At 32.7% G+C, this 18,040-nt stretch overlaps 3 protein-coding genes across 3 annotated transcripts; 2 read left to right on the forward strand and 1 right to left on the reverse strand.

Annotated features, from left to right (window-relative positions):
* The first annotated feature begins 1,065 nt into the window (after positions 1-1,065).
* On the forward strand, positions 1,066-4,671 carry LOC113861543 (adenosine kinase 2-like). The gene is made up of 12 exons (XM_027494427.1): positions 1,066-1,247; positions 1,491-1,544; positions 2,038-2,084; positions 2,237-2,268; positions 2,360-2,461; positions 2,557-2,624; positions 2,792-2,868; positions 2,986-3,083; positions 3,153-3,223; positions 3,303-3,369; positions 3,470-3,653; positions 4,190-4,671. Exons 1-12 carry the CDS (start codon positions 1,165-1,167, stop codon positions 4,330-4,332), a joined length of 1,026 nt encoding a protein of 341 aa, XP_027350228.1. The 5' UTR covers positions 1,066-1,164; the 3' UTR covers positions 4,333-4,671.
* A 2,044-nt stretch (positions 4,672-6,715) lies between these two features.
* On the forward strand, positions 6,716-8,915 carry LOC113862639. The gene is made up of 2 exons (XM_027495734.1): positions 6,716-8,053; positions 8,141-8,915. The coding sequence occupies exons 1-2, from the start codon at positions 6,897-6,899 to the stop codon at positions 8,292-8,294; spliced, it is 1,311 nt and encodes a 436-aa protein (XP_027351535.1). The 5' UTR covers positions 6,716-6,896; the 3' UTR covers positions 8,295-8,915.
* Positions 8,916-13,287: 4,372 nt separating this feature from the next.
* LOC113863871 (auxin-responsive protein SAUR50-like) lies at positions 13,288-13,659 on the reverse strand. The gene has a single exon (XM_027497630.1). It carries the CDS (start codon positions 13,657-13,659, stop codon positions 13,288-13,290), a length of 372 nt encoding a protein of 123 aa, XP_027353431.1.
* Between the last annotated feature and the right edge of the window lie 4,381 nt (positions 13,660-18,040).

Genomic DNA, 18,040 nt, shown 5'->3' on the forward strand with positions numbered 1-18,040 from the left:
AATTATTGCATTATTATTGTTTTCAGAAGCTAAAATTATTTATAGTCATTTTTAATTGTCATCTGATATATTAAGATAACAGGTACATGAATAAAACATATGTATGTGTAGTTTAAGTTATTTTGAGAAAAATAATCAGTTTTTTTAAATAAATTATTTTTTTAATTTAATGTCAAATAAGGATGGACTAAATTTGGTCAAATAATAAATAAACAAAATTTTAAATCTTTAGTAGGTCAACTACAGGCTTATTAGTTGTAGAAAAAAAAATTAATTATAGATATCTAAACAAATATTTTATTTTTAAAAGAGAGAGCTTTTACGTGTTTGGTGATTGAAAAATAGTAACAATAAAAGAAACAGAATATTATAGCATGGATAGGAATATTAAACTAAAAGAAACGAATGAATGAATTAGTCAAACAAAATAATAATAATAATAATACACATGTAATTTTGTATCCACAAATAAAAGTTAAAAAAATATAAGAAATAGCAATTTATGCCAGACTATTAATGAGATTAATAATTATACTGTTGTCGTTATTGAATGATTAATAAAATAATAAGATAATCAAATAATGTTAGTAAAAACAACTTATAATATTACTTATATCTTGGCCTACAATTAATTATAATTTGGGTTATTAAGTGTGACATTATCAAAACAATCAAGTATTTTTATTATAAATCACAGTGAAAAATATCTAGACTATATTAAAACCACGATTTACAATAAAATATATAAACACTTTTATGTAATCATAGTTACTATGTTTTATTTTTAACCATACACCTTACTAAAGAATGTTGACATTTTAAACTGCTGATTTTAATTTTAAAAACTATTATACTATAAATAAACATTTTTTAAAAATAAACTATGAATAAATTTTTTTATTAACATATTTTATATTTCATAACTTAAAATGAATTCGACCAACTTTAAAATAATTAACTCGAGGAATTAACGTTGGTAAAATGCGTCGTTGAAGCGATAATAAATAAAGATAATAAAAAAAAAACGATAATAAATAAATAAAAAGTTGAAGCACTTATAAGGAGCCACTCGTCCTGTAGTAGGTAGATCTGCACCTTCCACTCCTTCTTCACTCTTCGCTTCACTCAACTCTGCAATTCATTTGCATTTTCATTTCATCTTCAATGACTTCAGAAGGCATTCTCCTCGGCATGGGTAACCCTCTTCTCGACATCTCCGCCGTCGTCGACGAAGACTTCTTGAAAAAGTACCTCACTCATCACCTTTCATTTTTCTTCCATTCCATGCCGTTTCCTTCATTTTCTTCGTCGTTTTGTTTCGCTTCGCTGTCGTTTACTTGTTTTTGATTGCGATGCGAACTTAGAGAACGGCGTTTGATGGATTTATTGTGTGGCTAAATGAAATCGTGTTTCGCGTTGGTACCGATCAGATCTCGTGCTTCTGCTTTTGAATGATGTTTGACTTTTCTTTTCTCTGTGACTTGTGACAGATATGACATCACCTTGAACAATGCAATTCTTGCAGAGGACAAGCACAAACCTATGTATGATATCTCCTTTTACTCCTACACTATTTTGATATACTTTTTGCTGTTTTGATACTTATGATTTGTTGATTTTGATCTGGTAACTGAGGTTTTGATAATGGGTTAGGTATCGTTTCACTTTAGCCTCTGTTATTTGAATTCTCTTGCACTTTGGAGCGATATGTATTACGGTTCTCTACTGTGTTTGTTTGGGAAGTGTATTGAATGTCATAAACATGCTAGTTTGTTGTGGTTCCTGGGTTTTATAGGCTTATTTTTATACTCATTTAATTACTGTCATGCTCTGCACTCTTTTATTACTGTATTGGTGTAATTTTGCATTATTGTTAAGTATGACTTGAAACTACAGTGAAAGGATATTCAACTTCCTATTTGATAAGATTTTAGGTCCCTCTCCTCACTGTTTTACTGTATTAGTTACGGGTTTATTTATGGTTGGAGAATATATCCTTTGTGAGTTTAATTGATATGATTGGCACAATCATCTCAGGTATGAAGAAATGGCTGAAAAATATAATGTGGAGTATATTGCTGGAGGTATTGCCCTGGATCTGGAGTATTGGGTTTTAGTTAATTGCTTTATTATTTAATATTATTTGCAAACTAAACCAAAAAAAGAAAAAAAGAAATCGGCAGTTGGAGTGCATGTTCATAATGACAATTTCTACTTTTTTTTTTTGTTTTGGCAGGTGCCACTCAGAATTCAATCAAGGTTGCTCAGGTATGTACCATACTTGTGGGTAGTACTCTGAAATCTGAATACGTAGTAGCTTTGATCAAAGTAACTTACCCTTTGCTTTTGCCTGTTGTAGTGGATGCTTCAAGTGCCTGGTGCAACAAGTTACATGGGTGGCATAGGAAAAGATAAGTTTGGGGAAGAGATGAAGAAGAACTCAAAGCTTGCTGGTGTAAATGTAGGTTTAATCATGAATTTCATCCTTTACTCTCATTGTCACATGCTTCTCTGTACTAGCTGTTTTAGGAATTAACTTAGTTATTCATTCATCAGGTGCACTATTACGAGGATGAAACAGTGCCTACTGGAACTTGTGCTGTTTGTGTACTTGGTGGTGAAAGGTCAGTTGATCAAAATTTGTGTGTTTTTTGTTTGTCTTTTTTTTTTTTTAAATAATTGAAATGATTTCTTATGCTTTTTCTAAAGGAAGTATATACCTTTAAATTGATATTTACTTGATTGCAAAACAAATTTTTGAAGCCTTGCATTTGAATGCATCTGATTCCAGGTCACTTGTGGCCAACTTAGCGGCTGCAAATTGCTATAAGTCTGAGCATTTGAAGAGACCAGAAAATTGGGCATTAGGTACCCTGCTGTAGTGTTGATGGTCAATGCAGGCTCTCTTTTATTTGTGTCTTGTCTTCATATCTGAGTAATTACAGAGGACTAACATTTTTTATTGTACAATTCTTCGTCACACAGTTGAAAAGGCCAAGTATATCTATATTGCTGGCTTTTTTCTCACTGTATCACCAGATTCCATCCAATTAGTTGCTGAACATGCTGCTGCAAATAACAAGGTAAAATGTGGTTGAAAAATTTCTTTTTAACAGCAGTTTGTGATTTTTTTTATGTTATTCCGTATGCAGATCTTTGCGATGAACCTTTCTGCTCCTTTTATCTGTGAGTTTTTCAAGGATGTACAGGAAAAAGCTCTGCAGTAAGGATCCATCTCTTATCAATTAGAATGAATGAAATTTTTCATATTAGTTCTTAAGGATGTCCATTCTGGGATTCAGGTACACGGACTTTGTTTTCGGGAATGAGACTGAAGCGAGAACATTTTCTAAGGTTCATGGCTGGGAGGTAAGCGTTGTATAGCTAATCTTTAGGCTTGCGCTTGTTTGTTGTGAATGTTAAATTGTTAACCACCTACATCTTTTGATTCCCCCTCCCTCTTTTTTAGACTGATAATGTTGAGGAGATAGCTCTAAAGATTTCCCAGTGGCCAAAGGCATCAGGAACACACAAAAGGATAACGGTTATCACACAGGGTGCAGATCCTGTTTGTGTTGCTGAGGATGGGAAGGTGAAAAAGTTCCCTGTGGAACTTTTGCCTAAAGAGAAACTTGTTGACACGAATGGAGCAGGTACTTGCTATTTCTTTTTGGAGTTGTTCAAAACTTCAAATGTTAAACTTTCTTGCATACATATCAATTTTCTCATCCTGGTCTACCATGATGATATGGGGATATTTGATGGGGATAGGTGGATTAGTTGGACGATAAGCCCCTGTTAGAGTTGCAGAATCATTAGAAAGAACTTGGATCTAAATGGAATTTATGTAATGCAAAAGGGCTTTGGTTGTTGTTTGTCTTCGATGATGATATATAATCTAGAATCCATGCTAGTTATAGATCTCTCATGCACAAACACACGATACCTCTTTGCATCTCCTTTAAATGCATTGTATATTTTTGTCACACAACATTGCAATCAACATGGAAAGTTTGATGTTATTTATGATTACCGAGGCACTGCCGAGGATATCAGGAATAGATGTTGGTAGTGACAAGCAAGATGCTGATTTTCTTCATTCTAAAATGTTTGTGGAAACATGGTTATATAGTTTTCTTCTTCCCCTCGTTTTTTTTTTTTACTTTATTTTATTTTATTGTGTTTGTAGGAGACGCATTTGTTGGAGGGTTTCTTTCTCAATTGGTTAAGGAGAAGCCCATTGAAGAATGTGTGAGAGCTGGCTGTTACGCAGCAAACGTTATCATCCAAAGGTCTGGCTGCACGTACCCAGAGAAACCTGATTTTCATTGAGTGATTTCTCTCGGTTCTGTTGCTTTTATGAGGTTTTGATTGGCAGGAAGTTTTTGTTGTACTCTGATAGTTGCAATATGACTGTGCTTTTGGATTTTTCAATCCCCCGATTGGGGAAAATGAGAAAAAGTTTCCGTGGAAGAGAAACGAACAATTGAACTGTTATCCTGTAGTTCTATCAGGGCATCGTTTCTTACATTTGCCGAGTTTGTTGTCGAGTCCTTTTTATTCAAAATATATATTATGTTGTTGTGCTTAGACTCATATTCTAAACTGTTGCCACTTCGAGTGTGAGTTAACGGCCGATTGATTAAGCTTAAAAAATAAAATTTTATGATTTAATTTTTTTCATAAGATATTCTCTTTTAATTTATATGAAAAAAAAGTTTAGGGTTGCTTTTTGTCGATAAAATTACATAATTATTATAATTTCCTTTTAATGCAAGCCCATGTCCTTGGGACATTTTTAAGTGCTTGAGTTTGACAGCTTTCTAAAACTCAATTTACTGGTTAATGTTTTTAGAATTTGATTAATATGCACCATTAGAATAACGTTTGTGTTTTTGTATTATCATATAATTTTTCGATTTGCTTCGGCTGGTCTGTTTGTTATTAATTTGTTGATTGCTGCCTTCAAAAAGTTATTAAATTGTTATCATATCTTTCATATGCTCGAGTATGCAAGCGATGCCACATTATTAGCGTTGTATTCTCACCCTTTTCATTCAATTTAAATTTACTTAATAATTCCCATTCAAGCTTTTTTAACAATTGAAAACACTTTCAAATTTACAATTCAAATTAATTGGTGAAAACTTGTTTTGATAAAAAGTGAAAAGTGATTTTTGATTGAAAAGAAATTATACCATGGTTTAATCATAAATTATTATATTAATAAAATTTATTATTTTTATAATAATTAAATTGAAAATTTTATATGCAGTGTATTTTAATTTATTAACTTTGTAAACAAAATTATTTATAAATGTGTAAATATGACTGTACAATCCATTGTTTCTTATAGAAAACACGTGAAGATAAAAAAAAAGAAAGTGAAACGTAAATAGAAAAGGGTAAACATCTCTTTTTAAATTGAATTTTATCTTTTCAGTTGATCTCATGCTTTCAGTATGGCCCTCATAAATAGGGCAAGGTTCAGACAAAAGGTCACTAAGCACTTGATTAAGGGGTAACAAGAGATATTATGCCTTTGCCTGGAGGCCCAAGACCAAATCACCGATTGATTGGTTCTCTTGGATCAGCTAACATGCTTGAAAAACTTTAATTACCTCAACAAATCTTTATTTTTCATTCATATGTATATATATATATATATATATATATATATATATATATAATTTAAAATCAAAAGTCTAATTGTTTATTTTCTTAATTTAAGGTTCAATAAAACATTTACCTACTTGAAATCTGCCTGCTGGATCGCTTTAACATTCTTCATCCGGTTTCAACGTGAATTTCCCTTTGGTTGGTTTGGAAAGAAAAATGTCATTATTTCAATGCTAACCTTCCTCTTTTCGCCGGCCAAGTTTAATATCGAAATTATTTAAGAAAATTGCTGCAAATTACGAAAAGCAAAACACGAAAATTGACGAAACAGTTATACATTGCTGTCAGATTTGATTTCCGTCAAATCCTCTTCTATTTTTTATTTTATTTTATTTTTTAAATCAGTTATATTGAAACACGTTATATTAGTTAAATTCGTACAATTTTTTTTTAATCATTTAGCACTCCTCATTATTTAATCAGTCGTTTAACGGTATTTTCAAGTAGTATACCGTGTTAATTTTCAACCTGCTTATTTTAACTTTAAAATGTTATCTCAATTTTTTTTTAACGTAAGCTGAACTCAATACTGTCACATTTTAATTTATTGTTGCTATATTTATACATTTTTCTCTCTCCAACTATAAATAAGTATTCAACCAGTAAAATTTTTGCTTATAAATAAATAAATATTTAGTTGATTTTTTAAAAATAAAATATTTATTTATTATTTTCAATATACTAGTTTTAAAATTTAAGTATCATCAAAATACAGAAAATTTTAAATTTTGAAACCATTATGCAAGAATGGGACAGATTATTTAAACTATTATAGACACCATACAAGCTTTCATAATTCGTGTTCTTTTCTTTTGGTAGCAATGCTTTTGTCGTTACCTTTTTTAGTTTTCCTTGTAAAAGGGTCGTTGCATCAATAGCCACAAACCTTCCAAACAAAATAACACCATAACTAACCAAATTATTGACAACAAATTTAAATTTCAGAGCGTGAGTCACTATTTCACTCTCACTATTATTAATTTAATTTTTAATGGTAAAGCCCTCTCAACTTTATCCACAGACATATTATTTCATTACACAAAGGTATCTCAATCTATCTGTATTCTGATCTGATTGTCTTACCTAGAGCGTCGAATCCACGGATTTACGAAAGCGCGTGAAAGTGTGTGAGTGATAGCCACCTCCTCTTCTCCATTGAAGAAGGAATCGCAAAAGAAGAAAGAAGAAAAAAAAAAAAAAGAGAACCCAAAATCGCCATGAGCGACCATCCTCGGTTGCAGAACCTGCGTTCAACGGCACAACTTCTGAGAGAAGCAACGTCTTCCTTCTCCTCAAACCTCGTCACATTCCTCTTCCTTTCTCTTCTCATCCTCTCTTTCCGCACCGTCGTTGAAAACGGCACCGCTCATGTCACCTCCTTCATCGACCGCGATCCATCTCTCCGGGCACTCCTCTCACGTCTCGACCTTGCCGGAAACGCCAACCACCACCGTCACGACCACCCCTCCCCCGCCACCGCGCTCCGCCGCCGTCGCCCTTTTCTCCACCTAACCCGCGTCGGAACCCTAGATGACGACTTTTTCTCCGGCGACGATGACGATGGCCGCGCCCTGCTCGGGTCCAATCCCAAACCTCCCGTCAACGGAAGCTTCCTCGCGTTCGGACCCTTCACTGCGGACTCCGGATTCTCCGATCTCGTTGCCGACGACGGAATTAGGGTTTCTGAGGTGGTTCGTTCCGGCACGACGTTCAAGGCGAAGGGGTTATCGTCGTCGGTGGATGACGATAGAGATGAGGATAACGAAGAAGAGGAGAAAAACGAGAAGGGTGATTTGGGGAACAGGCAAGAGATGGAGAAAGGCGTGGATTTGCAATTCTTCGTGAAGGGGTTTGAGGTGGGTCGTCGTGATGCGGCGGCGTTGTTCTTTCTGGTGAGTTTCTTATCCGCGGCTTATGGATGGGTGATTCTTGTTTTTCTGGTAACGTATTCGTGGGTACTAGGTGTTGTTTTCGTTGCTGTTGTTAATGATCTGGTAGGAAGATTTAGTTCGATTACGGGTTTGTTTTGGGATGGATCGAGATTAGGTCTGAAGAGGCTTTCGGGGTTTATTCTGATGAGATGGGCTGTGAGGGATGCATTGACTCAGCTTCTGGGATTGTGGTATTTTGGTGAAATTGAGGATCAGTATTCGTTCTTCAAGCTTTTTGTTAGGTTGAAATTGATGCCCTTTTCGGTTATGTCGCCTTGGGTTAGAGGGTTTGAGAAGGAGATTTCTGGGTTCTTGTTTACTTGGTTTCTGGTGGATACTTTTGTGGCTTTCATATTTTCTGTTGATGCTTGGGTTGCCATTGTGGATTCCAGGAGGAGTGGTAGGGAGATTGTGAAGGAAGGTTGTTACTTGATATCTACCATGTTGAACCAGGCTATACAGATAAAGTGCTTGGAGGCTATTCTTTGCGGGTCGTTTGTGAGGTGGGGTTTGGGTCAGGTTTGCGGGAGGTCGTTTGCGAAGATGTTTCAGTCGACCATGGAGGTTTACTTCATGGTTACTTGGCTGGTGTTTTACTTTGCGGCCAGGTGTAGGGATGCCAATCTACAGGGTCGGAGGTTTGGGCAGAGAGAGTTGGAGGGGTTGATTGAAGGTCACAGATGATATTTGGTGGTGATTGGATTGGATGGATGACTGTTTGTCGTGCGGGTTTTTTTATTGTGATGCACAAGTAGCAGCAATGTTTCACGGGTTTATGATGTCTCCCACTTTTGCAGTCCCTGTTGACCATCACTGCTATTCTATAGTTTTTGTCGCCAACAAAGTGTCAAATGTACTTCACCAGAAGGCCGATATACTTCTTGTGTATATTCTAAATGAGGATAGTTCATATGTATATTATTCATGGAATCATTTAATTAGTGCGCACAATGTTTTGGTGATGATAGTCACAGATTACAAGGTTTGAGAAATGAAGAATGGTAATGATTTTTCTCCATGCAAACATGGAGTTATGTTGTGATGATAAAGGTAACCTCATAGCACTTCTGTTTGTTTGGCGTTATACTCTATTCTTTATGGACAATTGGTGGCATGACTTGGACACGATCTACAAAATCAAGGAAAAGCACTTTAATCTGCAAGAACGGGGAAATTTATTAGTGTCAATTATGCATTGTTTTTCCTTTTAGAGAGTCCCTGAGAAGGTCATTCAGGCAATATTAACTTTTTGTTTGTTTTGTATGATTACTGACATCTTTTGCTAGACAAGGCTTTATATTTGCTGTGTGTATAAAATCATCTTGTAGGAAGTTCATAAAACTAGTTTTGCACCATGTAGGTCATAAAATTTTGACAAGGTTTGAATGGGAGGAAAATTTAAGCTGATAACAAAATTAGGGCTCTGTTTCTGAGGGGCATTCCAAGTGTTGAAATTAATTGTTGAAGAGCGTTGCTGCAAGATTGATGTTAAGTAGTCAGAGTAAATACCTGACGTTTTATGTTTGATGATGATGATATTTTTCTCTCTTTAACTAGCATTGAGAAATTCTGTTTTTTATGTATAGATGTTTTGTTAGCTGAATAGCGATCAACTGAAGCAGGTTACTGATGTACAGTGTGCAAATGCATCTTGATTGAAATATAATGAATGGTAAAACTATTCTTATTTCTGGAAGAGATAACTGAGTATAACATTTTTCGACTGTTGTTGGGCTTGAAATCAATAAAATGCAAAATCATATTGGAGATGTACAAGTTTCAAGGATTAACGTAAACTGTCTTTTGAGGGTGGTTTCCCTAGGGCAGCATAAATTGAGGTTATGGCTATCCTTATAAAACAAAAATTCTCTGGAAGGTTCCTCTTCTCTGCTATTTCTGATAACAATCCCATCAATATCAATTTAGGTTATTTTTCATGCCATTCTGCATGAAAAATAAGTGAAAGCAGTATTCTAGTTTTACATGGTTTATAAATGTTAAGATGTCCCACATTGGTTCGGAACAGAGATAGAATACTCCTTGTAAAGGTTAGGGCAGTCCTCCTCTTATGAGTTAGTTTTTAGAAGTGAATTGAGCTCAAGTTTCTTAATATGGTATCAGAGCCTATTCAATTTGAACATTGGACTACCTACAAATGTCCAGTCCAATCCTATTGGGTCCACTCATGCAGATGTCTAGTCCAGATGTCCAGTCCTTAAGGTGAGGAAGATGTGTTAATATATCCTACATTGGTTAGGAATAGAGTCAGAAACTAGGGCAGGTAGTCTATTTCATGTAGCAAAGGGATCAGCTAGGTTCCTAGAGAACCTGGTAGCTTTAGGACCGACTTTCAAGAGGACCATTGTGAGGGAGGGGAAGTGACTAATTCTTAATCCTTTGCATGTTAGTCAGTTTTTGGTGGTTATACAAATGCACTTACTAGATCCCTTGCCAAGAATGGTCTATCTTCCATAACTGTTTGCGACGGGGTATCATGTGTTATCTGTTTGAGTTGCACCTGCAAATGGATTTTTCATCCCTTGCATATTGATATTAATCTCAACTGTTGGGTATAAAAAAACACTTCTACTTCTGACAAGCAGCTGGTAGGGCCATGTTTAGTTGCAGTGGATTTCTAGGAAGTTGGTGAGCATTGTGGACTGCACTGCCTCTTACTTGTTTATAAATATTTTTGGTTGCATTGATGGTATTTCTGTGGATGAGAAATCAATAAACCTCCATTTAGCTTGTGAGTTTGTTAGTTCTGTGAATGACTTATCAATAAACCTCCAACATCAGTCCCTCATTACAAAACTTTAGGATACTCCTTTATTCCGCATGCTTTCTGACAGTTATTATTGTTAACTTGCCATTTTTCTTTCTTTTTAGTCTCAAAAAAACTAAGAGAGAAAAAAAAATCCCAAATGTCATGTGTTTGATTGTATTGAAAGGGTTATATGCTCTATGAGAATTCTCATAGAAATTATTAGAAGAGATCTTGTGGTATCTCATTGTTGCTTCAATGTATTTCACGTGCCATCTTTTCTATCGCTTGATTCTTTCAGACTATGCACACCTGAACAATCATCACCTCAAAGCCTCACTCATTAAATTAGATACAAGCATAAAATACAAAGCTGGATTTGTCTTTCAGTCATATGACCATTATTCTTCATAGAAACTAATATTATGGTAATGCAACCTATTCATGAGCATTCCAATGCTACATCAGGTGATCCAGCGTGTTATTCTTCTAGCTGATTACTTCTCCTATTCCAAAGTTAAAGGGAACTGCATCATTTAATGAGGCCAGCTAGCCTACACAAGGAATTGAGAAATGTTGAATGCATAAGTGAATTCCTAATTTAGTCTCTAAGATCGTTAGGAGAAGGTTTCCAAAACACGACTAAAATGGAGGTTTTGAATAATCCGTACACCTTAATAATGAGTAAATTCCTAATTTAGTTCTTAATATTGTTAATGTTAGGCAATTTATTCTTTGAGATTTTAAAATATTTTTAATATTTTTTTATCAATCAATTTAGTTCTTAAAATCATACATTGTTAAAATATAATAATAGGATCTTGAAATGTGATGTTAAGTAACATATATAATTCATTCTATAGAAAAAATAATATTATATATGATGTGGAATATGTTTTTTTTATTTATTTTAGTCTTAAAAATTGTTTGTGTCGAGTATTTTAGTGCATAAAATTATCAATGTTAGAAATTATTATTTTTGAAAATTATTATAACATCATTTTTCATTGTTAATCTCTATTTTCTTCTTTTGGTCAATACAATGCTAAAAATTCTTATGTAATTAGGAAGGCTTTTTTTCATGACTTTTTTAATTATTTTCATTCCTCTCAATCTTAATTCTATTGTCGACAAAACATGTTCTGTCTTCATTCTTTTTTTTTTTGGCATTTTTTATTTTTATATTTTGTTATTGAAATTATAAAGTTAAAATTTGTGTGACTATTTCAAATAAATTGTAAAAATAAATTTGATAGTAAAGACAAAAAAAGCTGTAGAAGATTTGAGAAAAAAATGAAGTGTTATTGTGATTTTTTATAATGAGTTTTAAAGATGATGTTAAAAAAGAATAAAAAAAATGATGAATCGATGAATGATTTAAAATATCAAAACTAAAATTTCAAGAATTAAAATATTTAATGCTAACAATTTTAAGGAGTAAAACATGTTATTTAATATAATATTTTAACATTTTGTTATAGTATCTTAACGGTAAGGAATTGGAAGTCTACTTCCTTGATAATATGCCTTAATGAAGGCCAGTCTAATCCATGCAGCATGGATCACCCAACAAAGTCCTGAACTCCCAATGCCTTGAGGCAGAACAGCCTGCGTAGGAGTCGCTATATGCTATAGTTAATGTCCGAAAGTGTTTGAAGCAGAACCGGATTAGTAAAACACAGTTTTCCTGACATGGACTTAGATGACTCCCAGTAGAAAATCTGTTGGTCAATCATGCAAATATCTTCAGGCCCAATGGTTCTGCTCCAAACTCTTCACGTGAGCTATCATCTGTAGAACTACAGGTTTTGTTGTGCAAGAAGACAAAATTCTTGTCCGTGGATGTCACTTAACACCACAAGCAACTCCAGATAACTATGGTCCACTAGCATCAAGTGTTAAGGGTCTATTTTCTTTCCCACCAAAGGACGTTTCAATAGAACAATAAACATTGCGAGATTCTTTCTTAAAGCAACATTTTCCTGCTTTGAGCCAAACAGATTTTTGCAATGAATACAGTTAGGCAGCAAGTGAATCTGCGTAAGCGATGAATTATTATTTGGTGTTAAAAAAGTTAAGAGACTAAAATAATCAATACATTTCCTTGGAGATTAAGACGAGAGTTTATTCAGACCAAAAAAGAGACGAGGGTTTATTCACTTTGAAATTACAAATATCAAACTGTTAGGCATACTGTCATTCTCACACTACTTGATATTCTACTTCGATAAAATTGCTAATGATAATTGACCATTTGATTTTGTATAGATAGTTAAAATTATTTTTAATAAAAACCAATCTCAACCATTATTTATAATTGAATAATCAAAATTAACTCGTTTTACCCTTCATATCTCAATTATATGTTGACATGAACGTTATGCAATATCACGCAATAAAGTTCTTCTAGTAGATCCAGAATCCATTGCTACAATATTTTCTACCCCCGCCCGGAACATTAAAACATTGTTTTAACTATATTTTAGTTGGCATTTGTATATTGAGATATATTATTCTCACAACAAACTTTTATAATAACAAATTTATCTTCATTTCTTTCCATCACATCACTCATCTAATGGTTGCTTTCTTTTTCTTCTCTTTTTAACTCTCTGATTTGAAAATAAAATTACATAATTTTGTTGTAGGAATATCATTTCTCTTGTGTCGTTCATACCAAGCATTTAGTCGCTAATCCACTAATCGTGTGTCTACACTAAGGTGAGTACCTTCTTATTGGAAAACTGAATTCCCTTTGCTCAATCTACAAACTCTTCATGTTCCCTCATAAGGCAAAAAAAAAACAAAACAAAACAGGAAACCAGTTCCTGAATTGATTTACATTAGTGAGCTACATCATACTAATTAATATAACCCCATATACTTTTAACAGTATGACCCAAAGACGACTTTTCATAGGCGCAAAAACACACGTTCCTTGTATGGAGAGGTTGCAGAGCGAAGGACAGTGAGGAAAAGATGTTCATTGCAAGGAATATAGAGTTTTGAATGTGCAATGAAATCGTATTCATCTTGAGCTTGATCCAGCAAGGCCTTGAAAAGTGGGTGATTGAGTAATGCGATGTTGATGACATATCTCTTATGGTTTTCTCCTACGTATACAACCAAGTGACCCTTTGGGACATCATTGGGAATTGAGTCCCTCTCATGCATGCAAGACCACATTTCACAGCAATGACAGGAACCGTAGCCACCACAATGGATTACTCCACTACCCATTTTCTTCCACTTGTTAAGACATGCCCTTAGAAACTTACCCTTCATATTTTTTGGATAACACAGCTGAAATAGAGAGAGAGGAAAAGGGAGAAAAAGTACATGTACACGGAAAATGAAAAGGTTTATATAATTGCGGCATGGGAAGTACCAATGCTGTGGAGCATTCAATGAACACACGATACGTCGAAGATTTTGCCCATACAATTATCGCGGATACATCAATGTCTTATATATATTAGTATTTGTTTACTTTGTACAAATTTTCATACAATAAAAAAAAAGTTGTAAAAAGAGAAGAATAGTATATGATAAAATGGTTAATGTCATGCAGAGAAACAAAACACTATTGGATGAATAATATAATTTTAAATGTATCAATACTTACCTAACTAGAAGATGCTTAATTCTCCTTTAATAATATTTTTAGTTTGATTTTTATATTATATTATATGTATATTCGTGATTAGTTTGACCATATTATAAATTTCTTGACTTAAATAAAATTATCTATTATAAAATATATTTATATAGTTCTGAACAAAACAAAAGTACTTAGTTGACCTTACTCGTCAGCTTCTTTAGCACAATGCACCTTCATGCACAATTCTACCGACAAGCAAGTGGGATTAGAAAATAATATAGTTGGAGTTGTATATATAATTAAGGGTTATGATAACTATGCTGTAAAACATTAATTAATGAATCATTAAATAAAATTTATATTAAAAATATATTAAAATACAATAAAAATGCATAAAATATGTTTAAATAAATTTTTTTAATTCATCAACTAGTGTCTATTAATTAATATTTATCTATGATTAATTAGAATTTTTTTTATTCATTTTTTTGCCATTCACGTTTGATACATGTGTTTATAAGGAGAGTTTCTTATTAATATGAGTTTGCTTTAGAGTCTATAAATTAAATTTTAAAAATATTTTATAAAATTAAATTGAGTCAAAAGTGAATTTGAAATAAAGTAATTATGTTTAAAATTATATATATAAAAAATTATCTTGATAAAATAAATATTATTACAATTATATTATTCAAAATTACTTTTAAATGAGTAGCTACCTCGTGAATATATATATATATATATATATATATATATATATATATATATATATTCTTAAAAAATAGTCAGGTATATGAGTAATTAAAAATATCTCAAAGTTGTTTGATAAAAATAAAAGAAAATATTCATCGTAAATTTCATTTTGAAAAGCATAACTAGAGTTATTTATTGCAATAATAAATAAGGTTGGTTATATAGGTCATATAGCACTGTTAAATTTAATTTAAAAAAAATTCTGATATATTATTTATCATCAAATTTCTTTTGATTTTTTTTATTAAACTGCTAATCCCTCCAAAGTTGTTTGCAGCACATGCAACATTATTCCAACTTTAACATTTAGAGCCTCCAACTCACAATTGCACTTCAGAAACCTATATCCAGCCACAATATTAGAGTGTAGAGCTTAAACAGATTTTTAAAGGTTATGTAAAATACAAGTCAAGACTGTAATTCAATGATTTTGTAAATTATTATCTTTTTCCATGATGTAAGGGCGGTGTCTTTCTCTGTAAATCTTGAAGGCCGGTGCTTGATGAATGACCTTTCGAAGTTAAAGTTCAGACCCCACAACTTAAGGAGGAAAAGATAAGATATGAATGAGGGGTGGGATAAGTTTCTTGGGTGAAGTGCAAACCCATTTATTTCTATTGAATTTCTTTTTTCTTTTTCATTTTTATGTTACAAGAGAAGAGATAAATACACAAAATAAATTTATGTAAATAACTATAAATTCTAATGTAGTTATTCTCATGTCTTTTACCTTTAATCATGGAAAAATAAACATGAGAAGCCTCTAACATATTTCTAGCTAAAAATATATATATTTGAGTGTGTTACTAATATTATTTAATGATATCAATATTTATATAGTTTTTATAACCTGTGTCTAATAATATATAATGAAAACACATATATAATATTTTTTATTAAAAATTATAAATTTAATGAATTAATAATATTAAACACAATACTTTTTAATAAAAAATTATTTATTAATAAATTTCTTATCATATGTCTAAAGACCTATATTAGAAAAATCATATTTACATTACTAACACTTTATTCTGAGAGGTTTCTGATATTGAGCAGTAATTGTTGAAAGTTTTGTACTGTTAATGTTAAAGCTATTGAACCGTTCTTGCTTTAATGGCAGAGAATGAGAGAAATGGTCAGATAGAAGATCGATCTCATTGTACCTTGGATACTGCAACTATGAGGTTTAAGGTTTGTCAGGGAAGTGGAATTACTTAATTTGTCATGTTTTTATGAGCCATGGGGGATGAACTGTTAACCAGTAACTTTCTACATAAAATGTTGGTGTCTGTCTATGCTTTTCTAAGCCTGTATTGATGTGTTAAATAATATTAATCTTGAATTTGTGCATGCCTTACATTATTTTGCATGGAAGAAGGAGGGTACTATCCTTACAAAAAAGTTACTTATTCAGCCCTCTAGCATATCTATACACAGAGAAAAATAATCACTTACAGTTCCTTAAAAAATTCTCAAGAAAGTAAATAAATAAAAAACTTCATGTTATATTTGGTAATGATTATTTTAGTATAGTTAGTCATTTTTTAAAAAAGTTTTTTTTAAGAAGTTGATAAGAAGTAAATGATTATTTTTTTAAAAATAATTAAACTAACTAAACACACATTAAATATATAACTTTCTCTAACAATTAAAAAAGATACGATAAGAAAAGAAAACAATGTAATAAAACTTGAAGTACAGAAGTTATAAAATACTTGTAAAAATAATATAACTCAAGCAAAATGAACTATGTATTATGCAAGGGGTGCAAGAAAACACGTACCGTGCAGACCAGAGAGTGGGAGTCACCCTGTCAGTTCTTTACGCTGGAATCTTTGGCTCTCGATAGATGTGACCTTTGACTTGATTCCTTTCATTCGGTTTCTCATCATAAAAAAAATTCACTGATCTTTGGAAATCTTAACCAGGATATTGATTTTTAGTGGTTTCATTTTCTAGTTTCAACCCTTTATGGATCTTATCACATTGTAGCACCATGAATTTTGCTTGAGATGAAGGTTGACATAATACAACCAAGTGTAGCCAAAGTATAAAATAAGAAAAAAAATGGAAAAACCATAGCAGTAGTAACAACTTTAATATCTTAGTTTTCATTGTATAATTATAAAATTAAAAGGGAGATGGAAATTTAATTTTCTTTGAAGACAAATTTCAGCACTTCTACTGAAATAGTTGTGGAGCGGCTTGAGGTCCCCTTTTTCCTGGTCTGTTCTTCTTTAGACAAATGCTCAGAGATACCACAGAGAGCAGGGTTATGTCCATTTTAAAGACAAATGTGGGTCGTGCTTGGTTGTTTGAAAGGAATAGCATGTCTAGTTTAAGACATCTTTTGCAATAAACTGCGACAGTTTTCCAGATATTAGAGGGACCATGTAAAGTGTCTGTTTTCGAAAAGCCCTTCGGTGGATCAGGTGAAATTAATTTGTAATAGAAATGGAATTTATTCAATTTGGTATAGTCCTACCTCGTGACCATTTTCTCAGATTCTCATACATGGACAATTGCGCTTTTTTTCCCCATAAAAATTAGTTCTTTTTAATGTTATTTAACCAAAATAACCAAACCATGAAAAAATGAAGAATAACAAACTGTCACAAATGAAAGTCAACTTCAATTTTCAGAACATTTGATCAGGTTATAACTAAATTAGTGCTTCTTGATCTCTGATTTCACACTAATTTACTCTTCTCTTCTAGCAACTGCTATATTTTTTAACTTGAAAAGAGGGTCTTCGTTTCTTTCTTATATTGAGTCCTGGAGAACATTCTTGTTATTCGCTGCATAAATAGCTAGCTATTAGATCATATCTGTGCATGTGGTGATATGACAGTTAACATAACTAGAGTGATAAGAGAGAGTCTTCGAGGCTAGATGAGGCTGTTATTTAAATTGAGACATATTGTGTGTTGAAGTAAACTTGGATCCAACACAAAAGTTACAACTAGTAACGTTAATGGTTAACGTTCAGGCACATTTAAACGTGAATTCAAACGCGCTAATAATAAGGTTGATGGTGCACAAGAGGTTTGGGCTATGGCTTGGTGTATCTTATTGTTATGAAGTGTGTGTGTATAAAGAGTGAAAAGTAATAACCATAAGGAACTGCTCGGTGACAGAGACCTCAAGGCACTGAGATGCTTGCAATTTACCATTCATTTTTTCCGTAAAAATCATTTGATTTGACTTGCGTTGTTCCCCTTCCACGTGCATTTCTCTGTTCACATGAGGTGGTGCTCCAACCCACTTTATCATTTTGTTCCCACATCTTCCTAAGTGCCCCACACACAT

Source organism: Abrus precatorius, unplaced genomic scaffold (assembly GCF_003935025.1).
Source record: "Abrus precatorius isolate BTA unplaced genomic scaffold, Abrus_2018 Scaffold3, whole genome shotgun sequence".
Taxonomy (NCBI): domain Eukaryota; kingdom Viridiplantae; phylum Streptophyta; class Magnoliopsida; order Fabales; family Fabaceae; genus Abrus; species Abrus precatorius.

Coding starts and splice junctions, on each gene's coding strand:
- LOC113863871 (XM_027497630.1), bottom strand. CDS start 13,659: ATGAAGGGTAAGTTTCTAAGGGCATGTCTTAACAAGTGGAAGAAAATG.
- LOC113861543 (XM_027494427.1), top strand. CDS start 1,165: ATGACTTCAGAAGGCATTCTCCTCGGCATGGGTAACCCTCTTCTCGAC. Junction 1,248..1,490: donor GACGAAGACTTCTTGAAAAA/GTACCTCACTCA, acceptor GACTTGTGACAG/ATATGACATCACCTTGAACA. Junction 3,370..3,469: donor CTAAGGTTCATGGCTGGGAG/GTAAGCGTTGTA, acceptor CCTCTTTTTTAG/ACTGATAATGTTGAGGAGAT.
- LOC113862639 (XM_027495734.1), top strand. CDS start 6,897: ATGAGCGACCATCCTCGGTTGCAGAACCTGCGTTCAACGGCACAACTT. Junction 8,054..8,140: donor TGTTACTTGATATCTACCAT/GTTGAACCAGGC, acceptor GGTTTGCGGGAG/GTCGTTTGCGAAGATGTTTC.